This window comes from Xiphias gladius, chromosome 10, assembly GCF_016859285.1.
Source record: "Xiphias gladius isolate SHS-SW01 ecotype Sanya breed wild chromosome 10, ASM1685928v1, whole genome shotgun sequence".
Taxonomy (NCBI): domain Eukaryota; kingdom Metazoa; phylum Chordata; class Actinopteri; order Istiophoriformes; family Xiphiidae; genus Xiphias; species Xiphias gladius.
The window spans coordinates 24,406,050-24,424,392 of NC_053409.1; the positions used below are offsets into that span (position 1 = coordinate 24,406,050).

At 39.3% G+C, this 18,343-nt stretch overlaps 1 protein-coding gene across 9 annotated transcripts in view; it reads left to right on the plus strand.

The window, feature by feature from the left end:
* Positions 1-2,344: 2,344 nt before the first annotated feature.
* The window catches only part of klc1a (kinesin light chain 1a), a 51,733-nt gene continuing 35,734 nt past the window's right edge, over positions 2,345-18,343 (plus strand). For 7 of the 9 annotated variants that reach the window (XM_040136593.1, XM_040136597.1, XM_040136596.1 and 4 more), the window contains exons 1-4: positions 2,345-2,490; positions 10,520-10,787; positions 11,665-11,895; positions 13,396-13,474. In XM_040136593.1, coding sequence (XP_039992527.1) covers positions 10,521-10,787; positions 11,665-11,895; positions 13,396-13,474 — 577 coding nt within the window. In that variant the 5' untranslated portion in view covers positions 2,345-2,490; position 10,520. Of the gene's footprint in view, positions 2,491-8,431; positions 8,622-10,519; positions 10,788-11,664; positions 11,896-13,395; positions 13,475-18,343 lie in introns of those variants that run through there. The other 2 variants (XM_040136594.1, XM_040136595.1) reach the window with 2 other exon arrangements.

Here is an 18,343-nt window from a genome sequence, read left to right on the forward strand (position 1 = left end):
GGTCGTTCTGCCTCTTCTGCAACAGGTGTCTTCCAATTTAATTGTGGCCCATTCGTCCAGGCAATATGGAGACTAGAGAAAAGCCATCGAAATCTTTTCGTCACAAGTCAGGGGGTTAGTTTTCTACCCAAAAGAGCTTTTTTTTGTGTTTAGACTTAAGCTCCAGTGGTATACAGCATATACAAGGCTCTTTGTTGTCATCTCATCACAGTTACATTTATACTTATACTTTTATGCTTTTTACAGTGCAATGCTGCATATGATGACGTGAAATTGCATCTCCCGGGGCTCTGGTGAGAAAACGTGTGTAACTTTACACTTAGCCCATACAAACACTAGCTACATATATGTGTGTGTGTGTGTGTGTGTGTGTGTGTGTATATTAAAAAAGCCAGCGATACAGTAAAATAAGATGAGGGATACCCTCACAGATGCCCTGAAGAAGACACAGCAACAGTCAGTGTAGCAGAGTAAAGTTCAACAGCGCCACAAGGCACAGACCAGAAACGATCACACAGTTGAATCAACACATCTCTAAAACAGTTTCAACAAAGTAGGATTCACCGCAAGACTCTGGTAATAGACTCACTTTCAGCTGGGTGTAATAAACTGGCAGCTGAGTGGCTTTTAAATTTGCCAAAGCTTGTGATTTTTCTGCAGCAGAAGGTAACAAGCTTGAAGGAACAGGTGAGAGCAAACTCTAGTTCTTTACTTTACCTGCTTGTCTGTAGGCCTCGGGTCTGACCCTGGTTGCCTCTTCATGCTGACTCCAATCTGAGCCCAACCAATAAGTCAGCCGACAAGTTACAAGAAATTACAGTATGGAGATGCCAACAAGTGTCTAAGGTAAAGTCATGCCTTTACATTACAAACAAATTTAAGGAATCCCAATTATTAAAAACACCTGTTTACATTTTGTGTTCCTGTGATAACATGGAAAAAGTCGTTTCTGTTGTGGTGGAAGAAGTTTAACTTGATCCTTTAACTGTTACTGAAGTAAAGACAATACCCCATTACAACTGCATTCAAAATCTGACTAAAGTAAAAGTATTAATGAGACAGAAGAACGCCAGTGTCATATTACCACGTAGCATAGTATTGGATTATTATTAAAAGGCTAAAAACCTGTTGGGCCTTTTTTTATCTCTTTAATTCGTAAGGGAGACCTCTCCAACGGAGATGCTTAATAGGCTCATTAGAAAATTTAGAAAACCCGAGACCCTTTACTACAGTCGCACTAACATTTCCAACTGCAAACCTGACAACTCATTAGAAAGTGTGAAACCCTGAGTACCTACTAATGATTTGACAATATTTATAACCGCATTATTACCAAGCAGAAACACACAACCGTGTTATTTCCAAGACATCTGGTTTAAACAGGGCACACCGATGCAAGAGAGTCTTTATTCAAACAGCTGAATGGGAACTTCTTCACTCAAAGGTGTCACAAAAACAGCTGCTATCGTGAATGCTGCATGCAGATCAACAGCTACAGTCAAACTCTATGTATAAGTTAATAAACGGTTAAACCACACTCAGTCTGCAGTTGTAAATGTAAATAATCAGTTCATGGATAGAAATCGCAGCCCTTTTCCGTAGTCCATTGGAGAGGTCTCCCCAAGTAATTAAACAAGAAGTGCTGGAGGAGGATTTTACACAATCTGGCAACCCAAAAGTTATTAGTATTAGTGGTTTTTTAACTGACCCATAAAGCATTAGTAAATGATGCATTGGCAGTTAATAAAGCCATTAAGTAAGCCTTATAAACCTTTTATGAATGGTGCCTTATCAGAAAGTGTGTACCTAATAAAAAAAAAATACAAGATGCATCGCAAGTACTTTTTGTTTTTACGGTTCAAGCATTGCGTTAAATTAAAATATAAATAAATAAATAAGGCCATAAATCTGGCCGCTCGACTCGCGCCACAGCTTCCCCTTTAATCCGGGCAGAGGTGACATCATTACCGAGGAAGAGCCGGTGGGGGGGTGGGGGGCACCGGGTAACGCCATTTTCGCGCAACGCGCAGTCAAGTCAGTCATCCAGCCAGCGGACCAGCGAGCTGTCATCTTCGCGGGCGACTAGTCGACCGTCTGTTTAGCCCCATGAAGCCGCCGTCGCGTTAGTTTCGCGGAGCCGTTCCTGCCATGGAGCCGCGGGAGGGACGGGCTTTTTCCTGAATGACTCAGACTAAAGCCAGCGTTTTGACAGATCCTTGGCTAGCTATGGAGCTAGCTGCTCTCCACTAACGGCGGTTGATGCGGCGAAGCCCAGTCGGCGAAACAAACCCCAGGCAGTTTGGGAATTCAGTTTTATGACTCGTGTAGTTTTTTTTTCTTTTTTTTTTTTAAATATACTTATCGCCAGACGTTGTCGGTAAAAGGAACAACAACTCCATTTGAAAAATAGCCGAGAATTAAAAGGTGAAAGAGGCGAGGAAGAGTGGCGTTACAGTCTAGCTACATTGGCAACGGATGTCCCAGAGAACGGTAAGAATGGCTCCGTGTATTTCTTGGAACGGTCTCAATAGCTAATTAACTACTTTCAGAAATGTTCATGTCGCGTAAAGCGTTTGTTGAAGTATCATTCAGTCAAACCTCAAGCATTTGAATTATATCGTTTGGGCACCCCTGTTGTAAAGAATCAACCCCCCCTTCCCCCCTTTTTTTCTTTTCTTGTGCGGTTGGTGTTTACGTTCATTTACGTTAATTGCAGGAATTATACGTCCAAAGCACATCAACTGTCACCGTCAGTGCTAGCGCAGAGTTAGCACTGTGCTCGGGCTGTGTGACAGGAAAGTATCGGCCAACTGGTTCTTCAGGTTAATCCGTTCGTAGAGCGAGATAGCCCCTGACGAAGCAGCGGGAACCACAGTGGCATGGGCGCGACTAAAACGTGCTTGTCAGCCCGGTGGAAGGATGCACTTGTTCGTGCACTGCAGCACCCTGAGGTTTTGATGTTGAATTTGTCATGTGATAGTCATTTAGCTCTGTTGTACGTCCTTTCATTGATATTCAGAGCGGGGCGAGGGCTGTGAAAGCTGCCTGTGTTGAGGAGACAGCCTCAGAGGGACAGTGGATCTCAGTGTGGGTCTCACAGCTGGGAAAACCAAAAAAAGCACTGAGGGGTGTCTATGATTTTTTTTTCTTCTTAAGATTTAGGACACAAGCAAACACACAATCTGTTGTGTCATCCCATGAAATCTCAGGAATACACACAAGTATTCCTGAGAGTTTTGATTGCTCTGCCCTGCAGTCTTTAATGTTTAATCCACCCAAAGGAGTACTCATGACAACCTGCAGGGCTCCTCCCCCAGGCTAACACTCCTCTGCCCCCCCAGGGCAGCTTGTTGTTGGCTCTGAGATCCCAGAGGTTTTGTGTGTCAACCCTACAGACTTCTTACTTCTGCTGGGAAATGATAATTGTGTGTTGTTACAGCAGATTTTGTCGTAATGCTGCAAGTCGCCTTGTAAAGCACCTAACCTAATGCAAATGTTAGGGGGGAAAAAAAAGTGAAAAACAAGTTCCAAGAATCCAAGGTGACATCTCTAGATATCCTGTTTTGCCCGACTAACAGTCCAAAACCCCCAAATATTCAGTTTACAATCAGACAACATAAAGAAAAGCAGGAAATCTTCATTTTTTGAGATGAAAAATTATGTACAAGATTAATCAATTATGTAAATTGTTGATTTATTATGATAAATAGTCATTAGTTGCAACTTTTGCACTGTTTAATTGACTTGTGTTCTACAGACAGTGTTTCTAGTAGTTTGTCCACCCCATTCATATCTAGGAGAGCAGGCTAAATGTTAGCAACACCTCTCAGTACAATGCAGTAAAGTTCAGCAGCACCACAAACTCCATCCTCCAAAATGACAACACAATTAAATTAACCATCTCTGTAAATAGTTTATATTAAAACATTCTAACCGTGATGAAGGTAGGATTTATTGCAGGATTCTTGTATTACACTGCATTAGTTTTAGCAAAGTGTACCCAATAAACTGGCAACTGAGTGTAAATTATAACAGGAGTAGCATCATGAGGACATACATGATGCAGATACAAGAGCTTTACATTTATTACACGACTTGCCATAGACAGAAGATTCTGCTTGTTATGGAAAAATTTAATATGCTCAGTATCATAGCGCGTTATTTATGCCACTGCTGTTACTACACACAAACTAGGCATTCTGAATAAGACAGATTTAGACTAGAAGGTGTCACTGGAATGAAATATTTCTTCCCAAAACTTGTATTGTTTCCTGGCCCAATCTTGTCACTGCCAACTGTTGCTGAACTGCAGGTAAAATAGGCAACGTTTGAAAAATAAAATATATGAGATTTGTTTTTTTTGTTTTTTGTTTTTTTTAGGTTTCTGCATTTGGATCACCTTCAGGCTACTTTTGTTGCTCCGGTTTGTGAATATTGTGCTGATTTTTTTTAAAATGTATTTATTTTAAGCAGATTTTCCAAATTTATGTTAAGCAAATAGTCAGACATCATGGTCCCATGGAGATATGGCTCTGTCACATACCAATCACATAACCAGTTCTTTCATCATTGGCTCTGGATTAAGCTGAATAGTTTGAAATGATGCTATCAGCTATGAGAAATGTCTGGTAAAGAGTCACAGAAATATTATATATCCTCGTGAGGAAACCAGCAAAAACTCATGCAGTCTGCTATCTCAAAGTTTAAACCGGTTCCGCTAATGCAGATTTAATACCTAAACCTTAATCTATGGAGAGTCTGAAATAAATTGTATTTTGAAGTTAATGTCTGTATAAGAAATAAATCCACTACATTCTCTTGGTATCTCTCAGCCTTTTGAAGGGGGGGGGGGGCTTTGCCACTGCTGTCGCTCTAGATCAGAGCACCTTAAACAACTTCAGTGACTCAAATGATAAATTTAATCCCTTGCCCAAGTCTTGCTCTTGGAAATAAAAAGAATTATCGGTGCTCTTGTCATGTAAGAGCTAACCAGAAATGAGCCTACGACTCATTTTAAGGAAATGACACAGATTAACACAGCAGGGTGCAGCAAATTAATTCACAAAAAGATAGGCAGTTATATTCCAGTGTTGGGTTGATTTAGAATAGGATGTTTTCCCTGTTCAGTCCCCTCAGTGTAACTGTTCTGTCACCTTGGGGTCCTGACGTCCACCAGACACAGAAGACCAAATGTGTCCATTATTAATACACATCAACTTCTCATTTCCTGTGTTTAAGCCAGGCAGTGTCATGTCTCGTGACTGCCCGATTTGTTAACCCTTTTCCTGGTCTCTGAAGATAACAGTTAATATCGTTACATGATACATTCGTAACGGCGGGATAGTTGAGTAAGACTGAATGCAGCATGGAAAGGAGGGAATGCGGAAGATGAAATAAAGTGCAAAAGGAACAGCACAGGATATAACAGCAAAGCGGACAATCTTCATCCTTTCAAACCGGCTATAATCAGTATTTTTATATTAACAATGGACAGTATAGCGATTAACCCACGGACTCTGCAGTTCCCCACATCTTTACGGAGCCTTATCGCATCTTTCAGCTTTTCACTGTTTTTGTTTTTCTGGACCCGCAGCAGGTGGCAGTTTTCAGCAAAAAAGCCCCTGATAAATCCACTGTCCACTACTTGCTCAGCACCAAAAAGCAGACAGACAAAGTTAGAGACTAGCTGGTGAACATAGAGGAGCATTTAGCTGTGAAAAAACCAAAACAGAGCTAAAAGGAGAGTGAATACTGGACTTAAATTTGTCAGGTGTCCAGAAACATGACTCCAAATAAATGCTAATATTATTCCATTTCCACTGGTTATGGTATGGTTATACATCACAAACTGGCCTCTCTTTGTGAGAAGCATTGATTTTGAAAAGCAAATGCAGTGTTTTCATTGACAGGATACAGGTAGAACAGCTGTAGCGTCATTTGAATCATGAATAAAAATCATCCAGTAAATTTAACCTGCAGAGGCTTGACGTGTCCGTCAGACTTTCACTCTCTTTAAATTTGATTATGGCTCACAGCTCTCATCATCTAATGACTATCGGCCCACACATCGCTGACTAAGATTGTCCTTCGCAGGGCTGCTCATCCTGCTGCTGGCTCCATCCTCATGCATAAAGCCCAGATCAAGCACTCGCTGTTCCTCTTTTTCCATTGGTCCCAAACACAACCCACCCCCCTCATCCATACCCTACCCACCACCACATTTGTCTTCAGCCTCCCCATCGCCTCATACTGTATCATTGCCTGCTTATACGAGGAACTGCAGTGTCCCCCGGGCGCTCAGTTTCAAGCCAGCTATTTACATTTCAAAAGTTAACATCACAAATAGTTTTCCCTGCCTTTCCCTGTGGAGCTTTGTGCTCTGAGACTCATCTCATGCCAGAAATAAAAGATTGTTATATCTGAACAGGAAGAAAGGCTTGTGCTGTCACTTTCACTTCTGTATTGCCCTGCCTGCAGCGATAGTTGTTGTCTGTCTAGTTCTTTGCATTTTGGGGTGTTTCCAGTGGTTAAAAGTTGACCTTTCTCTTTGTTGTTGGGGTATAAAGTACCCACTTTGGATTGCTACCCAGGTTCACAGCTTGGCACTTTTAAGGATCCATTTTGATGGGTTTTGCAGTGTAAAAGTGGCTTTCATTTTGATACTTCCATCTTCAAGGACGTGTTTTCCCCCTTAGTGAACTGTGCAGTAAGATCAGCCTGTCAGATTTCCAGCACATTTACTGCAGTGAGGAACTGACTGTTGAATGGATGTGAAGGAAACACTGGTGTTAATTTACATTATATGCATTTTCCCAAATAATTGATAGATTACGGGTCTGAGCATTAGGTTAGTTTCATAAACCTATCTCACTCAAGCAGCCTATCTGTTCTCTACAATATAATTTAAAATCTCCACATGATGGTTGGTTTCCGGCTACATCCAGAAGTGTTCGGGTGATGGCTGTTGACATCTCCACTCAGAGATGACTATTGTTATTGTTATTAGCAGATGATTTGAGTGATTGTTTTCTCATGTATTTACTATTAGCTACTTCATAATAAGTATAGGTCTGACACGATTAGTTGATTAATTCATTAATTAATTGGCAACTATATTGACAATCAAATCATAGCTTCAGTCACTTTAGCAAAAATGCCAAAAAGAAAGAATCACTGGTTCCATGTTCTAAATTGTAAATATTTGCTCTACTTCTTCGTCTGCCATGTTAGTAGAACCGAATATATTTGGATTTTGGAGTGTTGGCTAGACAGAACAAGACGTTTGAAGACCTCACCTTGGACTCTTTGAAGCTGAGATGGATATTTTACAATATTCCTACATTTTATAGATGAAATGACCAAGTGATTATTCGAAAAAAATTAATGTCTGGTAATTGATGATTCAAAAAAGCAGCCCCAAAGTATTAATGTATATAATTATTATTGTATTATCGAAAGACACATTATTTTTAGTCAATCGACAGAAAATCAATCAGCTATTTAATCAATTAATTGTTTGTCATACTTTTTTAAAACTCAAGTGCAAAACATTACCTAATTATAGACAAAACAAGTGATTTGAACATATCACATTGGGCTAAAGGAAATTTGGTTGAGCATTTTCATTATTTTCTGATATTTAATAGATAAAACGATTAATCAATTAATTGAGAAAATATTCAGCATGTTAATCTGTAATATTTAAAAAAAAGTGATTGTTAGATGCAGCCCTAGTTACAGGTGAAACAACAGACCTAAAACTTTTAACCAGATGAGGTCAATGATGAACAATACTTTTTAGGTTGGTGTTAAGGTAACCATAGTACCATTGACAATAAATGAACAGGGTTTGTCTCATTGGTGTAGTCACTGACTCAAGTATTAATAAGTACAATGACAGAAGGATCCCACCTAGAAAACAAGTAAACACTACAAGTGCAAGTACAGACTGTATTTGTGTTCCTCTTCATGCTATCAGAAAGGACTGAATGTTGATTTGTGAGTAGAAATGCACAAAACCAGTGAGGGGGAGTCTTTTCTCAACCATTGAGAATGAAAATAATCATTAGTTGTAACCCATTTTACTAGGCGTTCAAAGGAAAGTAATAGCATTAATAAAGTGTCATTTAGACCTGATGCAGAATTAGGGGAGAAAATGGAACATAAAAAACAAACAACCATGCTTAACTTTGCTTTATAGGCCTCATGGCTTTTTGCAAATAATACATTTGGAAACTCTTTTCTGCCATATGTAGTTATTTCAAGTGAAAATGTTTCAAGTAATGAAAATGCCCCCCCGTGCTGCACAGTCCTGCTCACCTGGAACTGTTATTTTCCATCTCCCCTCCTGCACGCAGTGTCAGCTTCCTGCTCTACTGTCAGCTGATAGGCTGCAGGCAGGTTGCTGAGTCACATGGAGCGATCAGGGCTGTAGCCCTTCCTCCGTCTGCCTTGTCTGCTCAGGGCGATCTTCAGCTTGTTGTTGGTTTTTTTGTTTTGTTTCGTTTTTTTTTTCCCCCTTCCATAAATGAACTGAAATGTGAATCTGAGGCAGTTCAGGACAAGTCTTCACCTGGTACCATAACAGCCTTTATACTGAGGTGGGCATTGCAACATCGAGGGTAAGACTAATGTTAGGCAAGTCACACCCAAGAGTTTCATTTCTGTATTTATCACAGACACATGCAGTAAAACGCAACTTCTGTCAGTGTTTCTTTAATTATTCAGTTGAGATAGTGTTTGCAGTTTCAGTTTGGAGAGATTTATTAGGCAGCTCGCTACAAGTGCTGCCGAAGCGCTCAGTAATAATCCTCTTAAGTGTGCGTGCGTGGGTGTGTGTGTGCAATGAATACAAAGCAAAGAAAGTCAGGACGGTGTGGGAAGGAGCTCATGTGGTGTGTGTTGAGGGACATTGTCAAAAGAACAAATATTAACTTGCAGTGTTTTGCTAATATGGGCATAATAATATAATCTGTTTTATCTCCTACACCTAATAATATACATCCTTAATCACCAAGGTTGATTCAAGATCTCATTATTTGCTATGACTGCATTAAGGCAGCACTAAAACGCTGATGATTATGGGAGATATTGTAATCATGAATATGAATGTTCAGGTTCAGTAACTGCAATGGAGGATTAATATTCAAATGTCCAAAGATGCCAAAATGATACAAGGCTAAAACTGTATATTTTTCCTGATTCTTTTCTTTTTTTTTTCTTTTTTTTTTTTTCTAAAATTCTGTCTTGTTGTACTAGTTTTTAGTTGCACTAAAACTTTGTAGATACAGGTAGAGCTAATAAATGCTGGCTTGAATTCATATTAAACATGCAACACTAGTATTTTTGGTGAACAAACAAATATATCTGCAACTAATGATTAAAGTCATTATTGATTAATCAGCTGATTATTATTTTTTTTTATTAATCGTTTTGTTTTTTTTTCAAACGCCAGAAAATGGTAAAGAAAATTCCCAATATATCGCCCCCAGTCTTTTTTTGTTTCACCAGTGGTGCAGCGATCTTCAGTTTACTGTCATGTATGACAAGGAAAGTCCTCATAATTGAGAAGCTAGAAACAGCAAATCTTTGACATTTTTACTCATAAAATGACTGAAACGATTATTCAGTTATCAAAATAATTGCTGTTTTTTCTGTCAGTAGACTCGTTGATTAATCTAATAATAATTGCAGCTGTACAATTAATAAAACAAATATAAAGCACAGCAGCACACAGATCTTTGTGTGTTGTTTTACTACCAATTCCTATGAGAGTCTTCCTGTTTGACGAGCCTCACCTCATATCTGTCGTTATCAGTAAACCACACACAGCTCACAAACCTCAGATCTGGATTTGAACTGTCAGCAGGCAGCAGATTTAGCGTCTTTGGTTTGGTTTAAACTTTTCATCACCGCTGAACCAAAGTCTCTGTTTGTCCTGAAGCATCTTGAAGCAAGTGATGACTCAAGTTTTTTCAGAGCGCCTCAAACAGCATTATACAAATTCTACATTACATTTAACCTGTGTTTATCCAGCTGCTCACACACTGTACTGAGCTTTTCACACAGAGCAGATGGTTCAGTCAGTGCCTCGCTCAAAGACACCTTGAGTTTTAGAAGGAAGCGAGAACATTTCGTATTAATTCAGGACTAAACAACCACAGAAGTCATAACACGAGTTGAAGCTAATATCAACAAGTTCAGAGTCTTTAGATGACAACGAATTGCTTTTAGTTTTATTGTTTTTGTTTAGATTTAGAAAATACTGTGCTGTCCTGCATTCATTACAGCCTAAGTTTTCTGAGGACATCCAAGTCATATTAACATTATATAGCACTTTTCCTGTGTTATGTAAATTTATACAATGTTTTGTCATTGAATTTTCTTGGTTTGAATTGTCCGATCTCCGGGGACATACAGCATAAAACTGAATTAGTTAAAAAAACTTTCGCCACTGTAAAATTGATTAATTTATCATTATGACGTTGAACTTTTTCTTTCCCTGCTGTAAAATCTGCAGGATGCGTGAGGACATGTCCACCATGGTGTGCGTGAAGGAGGAGGAGGACCCTGGGGAGAAGCTGTCCCAGGATGAGATCATCTCCAGGACCAAGCAGGTGATTCAGGGGCTGGAGGCCCTGAAGCAGGAGCACCACTCCATCCTGGAGGGCCTGCTGGGCACGCTGCGCTGCCTGAAACAGGACGAGGAGGGCGTCCTTGTCGAAGAGAAGTCCCACATGATCCGCAAGTCCCTGGAGATGCTGGAACTCGGGCTGAGCGAGGCACAGGTATGTACCTACATCTTTCCACCTTTTTTATGATTAACATTTATCTTTTTTTTAAACAATTACAACGAAACAAGGTGAATAAAGATTGAGACTAAAAATAGATAAATAACGAGGCAGGCTTTGTCTAATAAATATATGATACACATCCAGAACATCCACCATGCAGCCTCTGATATCTACCTCCAGTTTTTTGCTTGAAGTTATGGTGAAGTAAAATGTGATTCATATTTTTATATATCATCTAACACTCCTAATGTCTCTGTGTCTCAAACTCTCTGTCTAATTAAACCCCTCCAGCCTTTCACCTTAGACCATATACTATTAAGTGGATGCTTTTACCCAAGGCGCCTTGCAGTAACATTAGTATACACATATTTAGTTCTGGTGGGCAGTGTGCTCTAATCCTGGGCAATTTTATTATCCAACTTTACGCATGATGCTGCAGGAATCTGTCACTGTATCTCTTTGTATTAAGATGTTGGAGTTATTTGTTCCTTGTATTAAAAGTACAGTCAGTCTGTTGTCCTTCATGCATCATATATTCTGGTAATATGATACTTACAAAGAGATACTCTTGAATATCACAGGATTTGAAAATTTATGGTATAAATGTTTTTCAAAACAGCCTAGTCAGACGTCTGTATAGCCTATGGTTCTTTTCATCAAAAAATGGTTAGAAATTAGTGTCAATATTGTTATGAAGTATTCCTTAACCCAAAACGTAATTGTAATGTTTATTCCTATTTATATTTTGTATCAAGGCAACACCTGAATTTATTGTCTACTTGATCCAACATCCAAACTTTGTGATAGGATTTGTGTTAATGAACTATGAAAGAACTCTGGTGTTTAAAGAAACCTCCTCCTCTTGGCCCAGGTGATGATGGCGCTGTCGAGCCACCTGAGCTCGGTGGAGTCGGAGAAGCAGAAGCTGCGAGCTCAGGTACGCCGGCTCTGCCAGGAGAACCAGTGGCTGAGGGACGAGCTGGCTGGGACGCAGCAGAAACTGCAGAAGAGCGAGCAGAGCGTGGCCCAGCTGGAGGAGGAGAAGAAGCACCTGGAGTTCATGAACCAGCTGAAGAAGTACGACGAGGACCTGTCCCCATCTGTGAGTCCTCAGGTTCTTCTTCATAATTTGTTATAATGGCCACATGTTTAATATGTTTGACCAAACATGTCATTGCTGAAGAAGGATTTAAAAACAGAAACTCCAGTGTATGGTAGGGATACTAGAGATGAGTATTGTTACAGAGACTGACCTGTGAGACGGATAGGGCATCAGCCAATAAGCAACTGATCAAGTTTATTTTAAAGAATCAAAAAATCTATTTTTGCTATCAGTGACATTCATTGAATCACAGTCTCTGCCACTGACTCAATTTTTAGTGCTACTGCAATCCACATGTTACATAAAAATGATTCAGGTGGGTTAATTTTTGTCACATATTCAGACTTTGAATGTGGGAAAAGGAGAATACTTGATTTGGATCTGTATTCTGCATCAGCATCGCCTGAATTGTGGTATTGGTACTGGGATTAAAAAAAAAAAAAAGTCAGATTGGTGCATCCCTTGAACATGGAAAAAGACGAAGAATCAGGAGAAACCACCAAAAGATCGAGAACATAATAGATGATGACTAACCAGTGAGAACAGACAGGAATTCTCAAGATTCTTGGAAAGAATGCATCACATGCAAACTAGCTGGGACAAATGCAGCATTACTGTCTGCAGCAGTGGTCAAACTTCAGTGTGTAAAGTATGCAGGTTATTATTCCAACATTTTGTTAAAACTACTCACAAGGATAGCTACAGGAGGGGATATGAAAAAGGGAGAAGTAATCGGTTAAGTCAGTCGGTGTATTTTCTGTTTGATGGATTAATCTGTTCATTCTTGAGCCACATTTTCCAACTAGAAAGTACTCAGTGAGTGCATAATTCTGCAAAGGCTACACAATAATCATGATACTAGAAAACGTTTAGAGTTTCATCAAAGTACATAGTTGTTAGACAATCATGGGATAAAGTTTAATAAAGCACTTCTTGAGAGAATGGCAAAAATGTTTATAAATGCCCTAATTTGCAATATCAAGAATTTTAATTGAAAAATTCCTGGATCTCCACCGTCTAAGTCAAAAAAAAAGAAGGCAAAAATGTGCCCAAGTGGTTAATTGACTGGTATAGGGATTAATTCATTTTTTTGACTGGGCTTGTGAGCGTCACTTTTTCAGTTTGATTATTTGTGTAAAGTATTTGAATGGGCTCAGCATTGTTTTGTTATGAAGCTCCCATTTCTTTGAATGACTGCTATTTTTGGCTTTTTTAGTCGCTTTCGTAGACACTTTATCAGCAGCAGAGTTTGAAAATGAATTGGGAGTGAAAGCTATCAAAGTAAACGATCTCAAGTATAAGTGCTTTGAAACATACTTGCCTGGACCCAGAGTAAAGAATTCCTGCATCAGCGAATAAGTTGGTTCTTTTGTGGATTTAGAAAACACTGAGTCACTTCATGTATAATCTCCCCTCTTTTTGGTTTTTGCCCTCCCTCTTTTCCTTCTCTCCTTGCCCTCCTTCTCTCCCATCTCCGTCCCTCACACCCTCCCCTATCAGGAGGAGAAGGACTCCGACTCCAGTAAAGAGACTCTGGACGATCTCTTCCCGGATGACCAGGATGACCAAGCCCCTGGCAGTAAGTGTTCCACCTTCGTCTTCTACCCTCCACTCAGGGTCATTCTCGAGCATTTTCAAACCTGGACCCGGATATGAAATATAGTTCCTGGCCTTGGGATGTAGATTTAATAGTAGGAGTGCTCTTGTTATTTTGGTACAAACCTGAGGTGGGTTTGTGACCCCTTAATCTCTTCATGTTTCTGTACTTACACGCACTCTGTCTTGCTCTACCAATCTCTCACACATACACGTCCCACTTTTTCTTTGCTCCCGCTCTTCATGTCCACGCCTTCCCACAATGTTTGATGGGGTGGTCTTTCAATAGCTCAGTAGCCCAGACAGTAAAGCTGTGTTGGCTGTAAAGGTCCATTAGTCAGGACCTAGTTCAGCTTGGAAGGAGGCCAAATGGAGGAAAAACCTCCCAGCCACACTGGTGTTTATAGGATTTCTGCAGTATGTTCTTTCTGTGTGGCTGTAGTCAAGGTAAATAATGTTTGGGAAAAAGACCTCAGTGGTGATATGAACTGATTTGTTTTGGCTTTGAATATCAATGAAATGCTAAAAATCTAGACATTTGGTACCATAAAACCATGGCGAAAAAGAGAAACTTAGCGAAACTAAATAGGATTATAACTACAGTTTAGTCCAATGCCCCACTGTAAGAGCCACTAAGAGCACTAATTCGGCTGTATGAAAAATTTGCAATTCAAAGAAATATACTGTAACTTTGAGTTTTGTTCTGGACAACTGACCAACAAGCTTCTGGTCTCCACAAAACAACAAACAATTTGTCCTCAAACTTGGCATTGATAGTATCGTTAAACTCTTTTTGCACCACTGCGAGTCCCATTTGGCACCAGTTTGTCGGCTAATTTAAATGGCTGAGAAAAATGGACAGCAGACTGGTTCACATTCTGTCTGAGCCATACGCCTGCTCTGTGCACTCGAGTCCTCTTTCTTCTTTGTTAAACTGTTTAATTTGAACCTACCAGCTGGAAATTTATCTTGCAGAACACGTTTGATAAAAGTAATACACTTAATAGTTTAAAAATTAAATTTATATTGAAATTTTTCATTTCTTTACAGTATGAGGTCCAATCAAATAGATTTTAAGAGTGTAACTGGACATTGTCGTTGGTAAAATAGTGAATTTACGAAAGGGTAGCCGCTCAGTACACTGAAATGTGAAATTTAATTTAATCTTAATTAGTGCACATGATATAAGCATTTAAATAATAATTTTGGAATTTTTCTTCATATTTCCCATTATCAGCAAATCCCACGAAAAGACCAAAACCAACAATGAATTGATCCTAGTAACAAGTATTGTGTGTGTATCTAAAAGCTGATATGTTATTCCCCTGCCCTGCTGCTCCAAATACTCACTAGAGCATCAAATTTGGTTTGATGTGCAGTGGAAAAACAGTCCCCAACAAATGCACTATTTCCTCCCATTTGAGTAGCATTTTCAAAAAATTACAGTGCCCAGCTCTTCAAGGAAAATCACTTATGCGTTTAAAACTGAAACTATACATTTATGACCTGTTTTGTAAAGATTTATGCCTTGGGCAGGAACCAGTGGGCTTACAACTAAGAGCCACAGAAGGGCGGGAAAGTATTCAACAGAATACTGCATTAGTGACTTTCATCTTTTCGTGAGATTTGTCAACAATAACAAAAGTATAGAATGTCTACAGCTGTAAGATGTAGAAAGACCAATAAAAAATAATGCCAGATACCTATTTGCAGCACATTTTAGGTTTGATGTTTTCCTCAGGCAGCGTCCTGACATGCACTATGGTCCATGTGGCCGGTGGTAATTCCCCTTTTCTTACAGTGTTTTCTGGGTGTAATTTTAGGGTGTGATCCAGACTTCTCTATTTATGCCCAAATTATGATTGCAGTGCAGGTTGTAGAGCAAAGGAAGCAGAGCAGGTTGTTTTGGGGATACTGCATCAAATTAGAGGACTGCTTTTTTCCCCACGTTTTATTTGGGGAAAAAAATGGGTTCATTATTCTGTTTTTCAGCCTTTTCTCTTGCCTTCCCTTCCCTTTTCCCTCCCATGGCCACTCAGACCAGTCTGCCATTATGCAACCCCATATGCAGCAAGATGCAATGCACAATGTGTTCTGACAGCTGTCAATCATAGCCAGCATTTTTTTTCAGCAGTTGGTGCTATCATAAATGAAGAATGCAACAGTTTGGTGATGTCATTAGGTCACAGGCTCGATGCATTTCTTGCATGCAAGGCTTATGCAACCAACTATTAAATGTTATTTACTTTAAGGTACTTTAAGACTGTTCTGTTCCTGTCCTGCTACCTTTTCTGACCTAAAAAGGGGGCGGTCTGATAGGAAAGGTGATATGTCCTAAATTATTTAACACATCTAGATGCAAATACCAAGAAATAAAAGCTGAAATTCTGAACTCTTGTCTCATATTAATCTTTTGATCTTAAACCCACGTCTTCACTGTACAACAAAAACAAAAGCGTTGACCTTGTCGTTCCAATAGTTTTGGAGGGGACTGTATATCCCACCACTTGATGCGTGCCATTGTAACAAGATAATCAGTGTTATTCACTTCACCTGTCAGTAGTCTTAAGTTTGTGGCTGATCGCTGTAAAAACATCTGATGCTCATTGATACACTCCCAAATTCCTGCATACACCCACACCTTCCTACTCACACCTAGATCAGTGCTAACAATAAATAGAATCAAGTAGCTACATTTTAGGATGTTACATACAAAACTTAATGGACTGAAAAAACTTGCTTGTAAAGATTTAGTGTTCTGTTTCTGTTAATGAATTGGACTAGAGTTAGCAACTGTTTCAGTTGGACCTGAAGTGTTTATTATACATGGTGCTTCACAGTTACAGAAAAGGCAACGAAAAACATTTGAAAAGATAATTAAATCAGATACATGCAAAATTATTAAAGAACAGGAACAAACCAGGGCAAGGAAGCATTAATAAAACACTCAATAGTTTGCTGTCCTCCACTGAAGTACCATTTTTGGTTGGAACCTCGACTTTGAAGTCAATATTTAGCAAACTTAAAAGGAGAATTTGCTGAAAATAGGTTTTCAGTCTGATTGGACGTAGTGCTTACTGAATGTCTAGTGAGTTCACACTTGAGTTTGGTGTTACTTGACAAATATGTTTGGACTTTAACTATGACTGTATATAAAGATGGACGACATGAAAGCTCCCCAAAAGTGAAGCCAAAAGGCTGCAGTATTGGTCTTGAACCCCGCCCCCTCCATGTTAGTACTAGTACACGTCAAATCATTTTTTTCCAAAGATGGTTTCTTTCATCATAGATATGTTTTCTGTATGTTCAAGTGTTCATTTTTCTGATATGTTTGGTTTTAATTAGTTATTTGATGCTAAGAAAAGGGGCTGTGATGTTGTGATTGACAGCTATGTGTGTGTGCTCTTGATTAAGTCGGGCGGTTGTACTAGCGGGACCTCGATACCCCGGCTTAACCCGCTGATTACTACTGTGCAGGCTCTGGCTCCTATAATTTGCTATAATTTTATAATTTTCTGACATTTTATAGATTAATCAAGAAAATAATCAGCGGATTAACCAGTAATGAAAGTAATTGTTAGTTGCAGCCTCAAATATGATTGTTTACTGTTTACTAAATACGTGATGAGTAAGTAAAAGTATAGAGTTCGGCACTGAGTTTGGTGTTATGTGGTATTAAAAAGATCTTTTAAAAGTTTTAAATTTAACTCTGCAGAAACTCTTATCTTACATCCTTTGTCTGCAACGATAAAAAGAAACTAAATTGCGTCTTACCTTATGTAAATACCTTTGAAACTTCTTAGTCCTGTATTAGTGCAGTTTATTGTTGTGAAGATGCTGTTGGACTCGGCTGGATACATGTCTGTTATTCTTGTCCGTTTCAGTTGTGCTGTCAACATCTTGCTCTGCTGTGAGTGTAGGTAGAGAGAGGCTGCTGTGGTGCAAATGGTTCTGAACACCTGGTATCACTTGGTGTCTGGACACTGCACTGTGGTCAGTTATACTACTGCAGTGGGCAGCTTCCACTTTAAAGGCCACAAGCTCTCCCTCAGGGTAAATATAGAGCTGCCTGCCTTTAATAAGAAACCCAATCAGGTGGTTTCCTGACCTCTCGCTCACAAGCACATTCATGCATTCTTACACACACACACACACACACACACACACACACACACACACACACACACACACACACACACACACACACACACACACACACACACACACACACACACACAGAGAGAGAGAAAGAAAGACAGACCTATGGCATGTCATGAGAGACATTCCAGTCATGTCCTCCTGACCCCATTAAACATAACACACAAAAACCGGAACATTTCCTGTGCATTGTAGCAGAATGAGGACATTGATTATGAGTAAATAATCTTGTTTGCAGGTCATATGTTAGCAGCTAACCAAGTGTTTGTTTGTGGCGGTCTCAGTTTTGATCCATTTTTAGCAATTCAAATGTCTGATGGTTCCAAACGATTTTGTAAATTCATAAGAAAAGCTGCGATATTTGAACCAAAGTTTGACTTGACTCATATTCAAACACATAATACAACAAGTCAGTATTTAACTTACACATTTTAAAACCGTATGGACATGTCTTTAACACTGCAGTTGTCAGATTGCTGAGGTATCATTTTCCTTTTCTACATCATTTAATAGAAAAACTACAAATTATGCCAACAGGAAGGGACAGATAAGTACAGCTGAAATGATTAATGAGTCAGTCAAACAACAGAAATATGAGGGTTTTTTTTTTTTTAAGCACAAAATACCAAACATTTATTTCCAACCTCTAGTCGAAGGATTTGGAGCTTTTTTTTGTTTTTTGTAATGCTGCAAT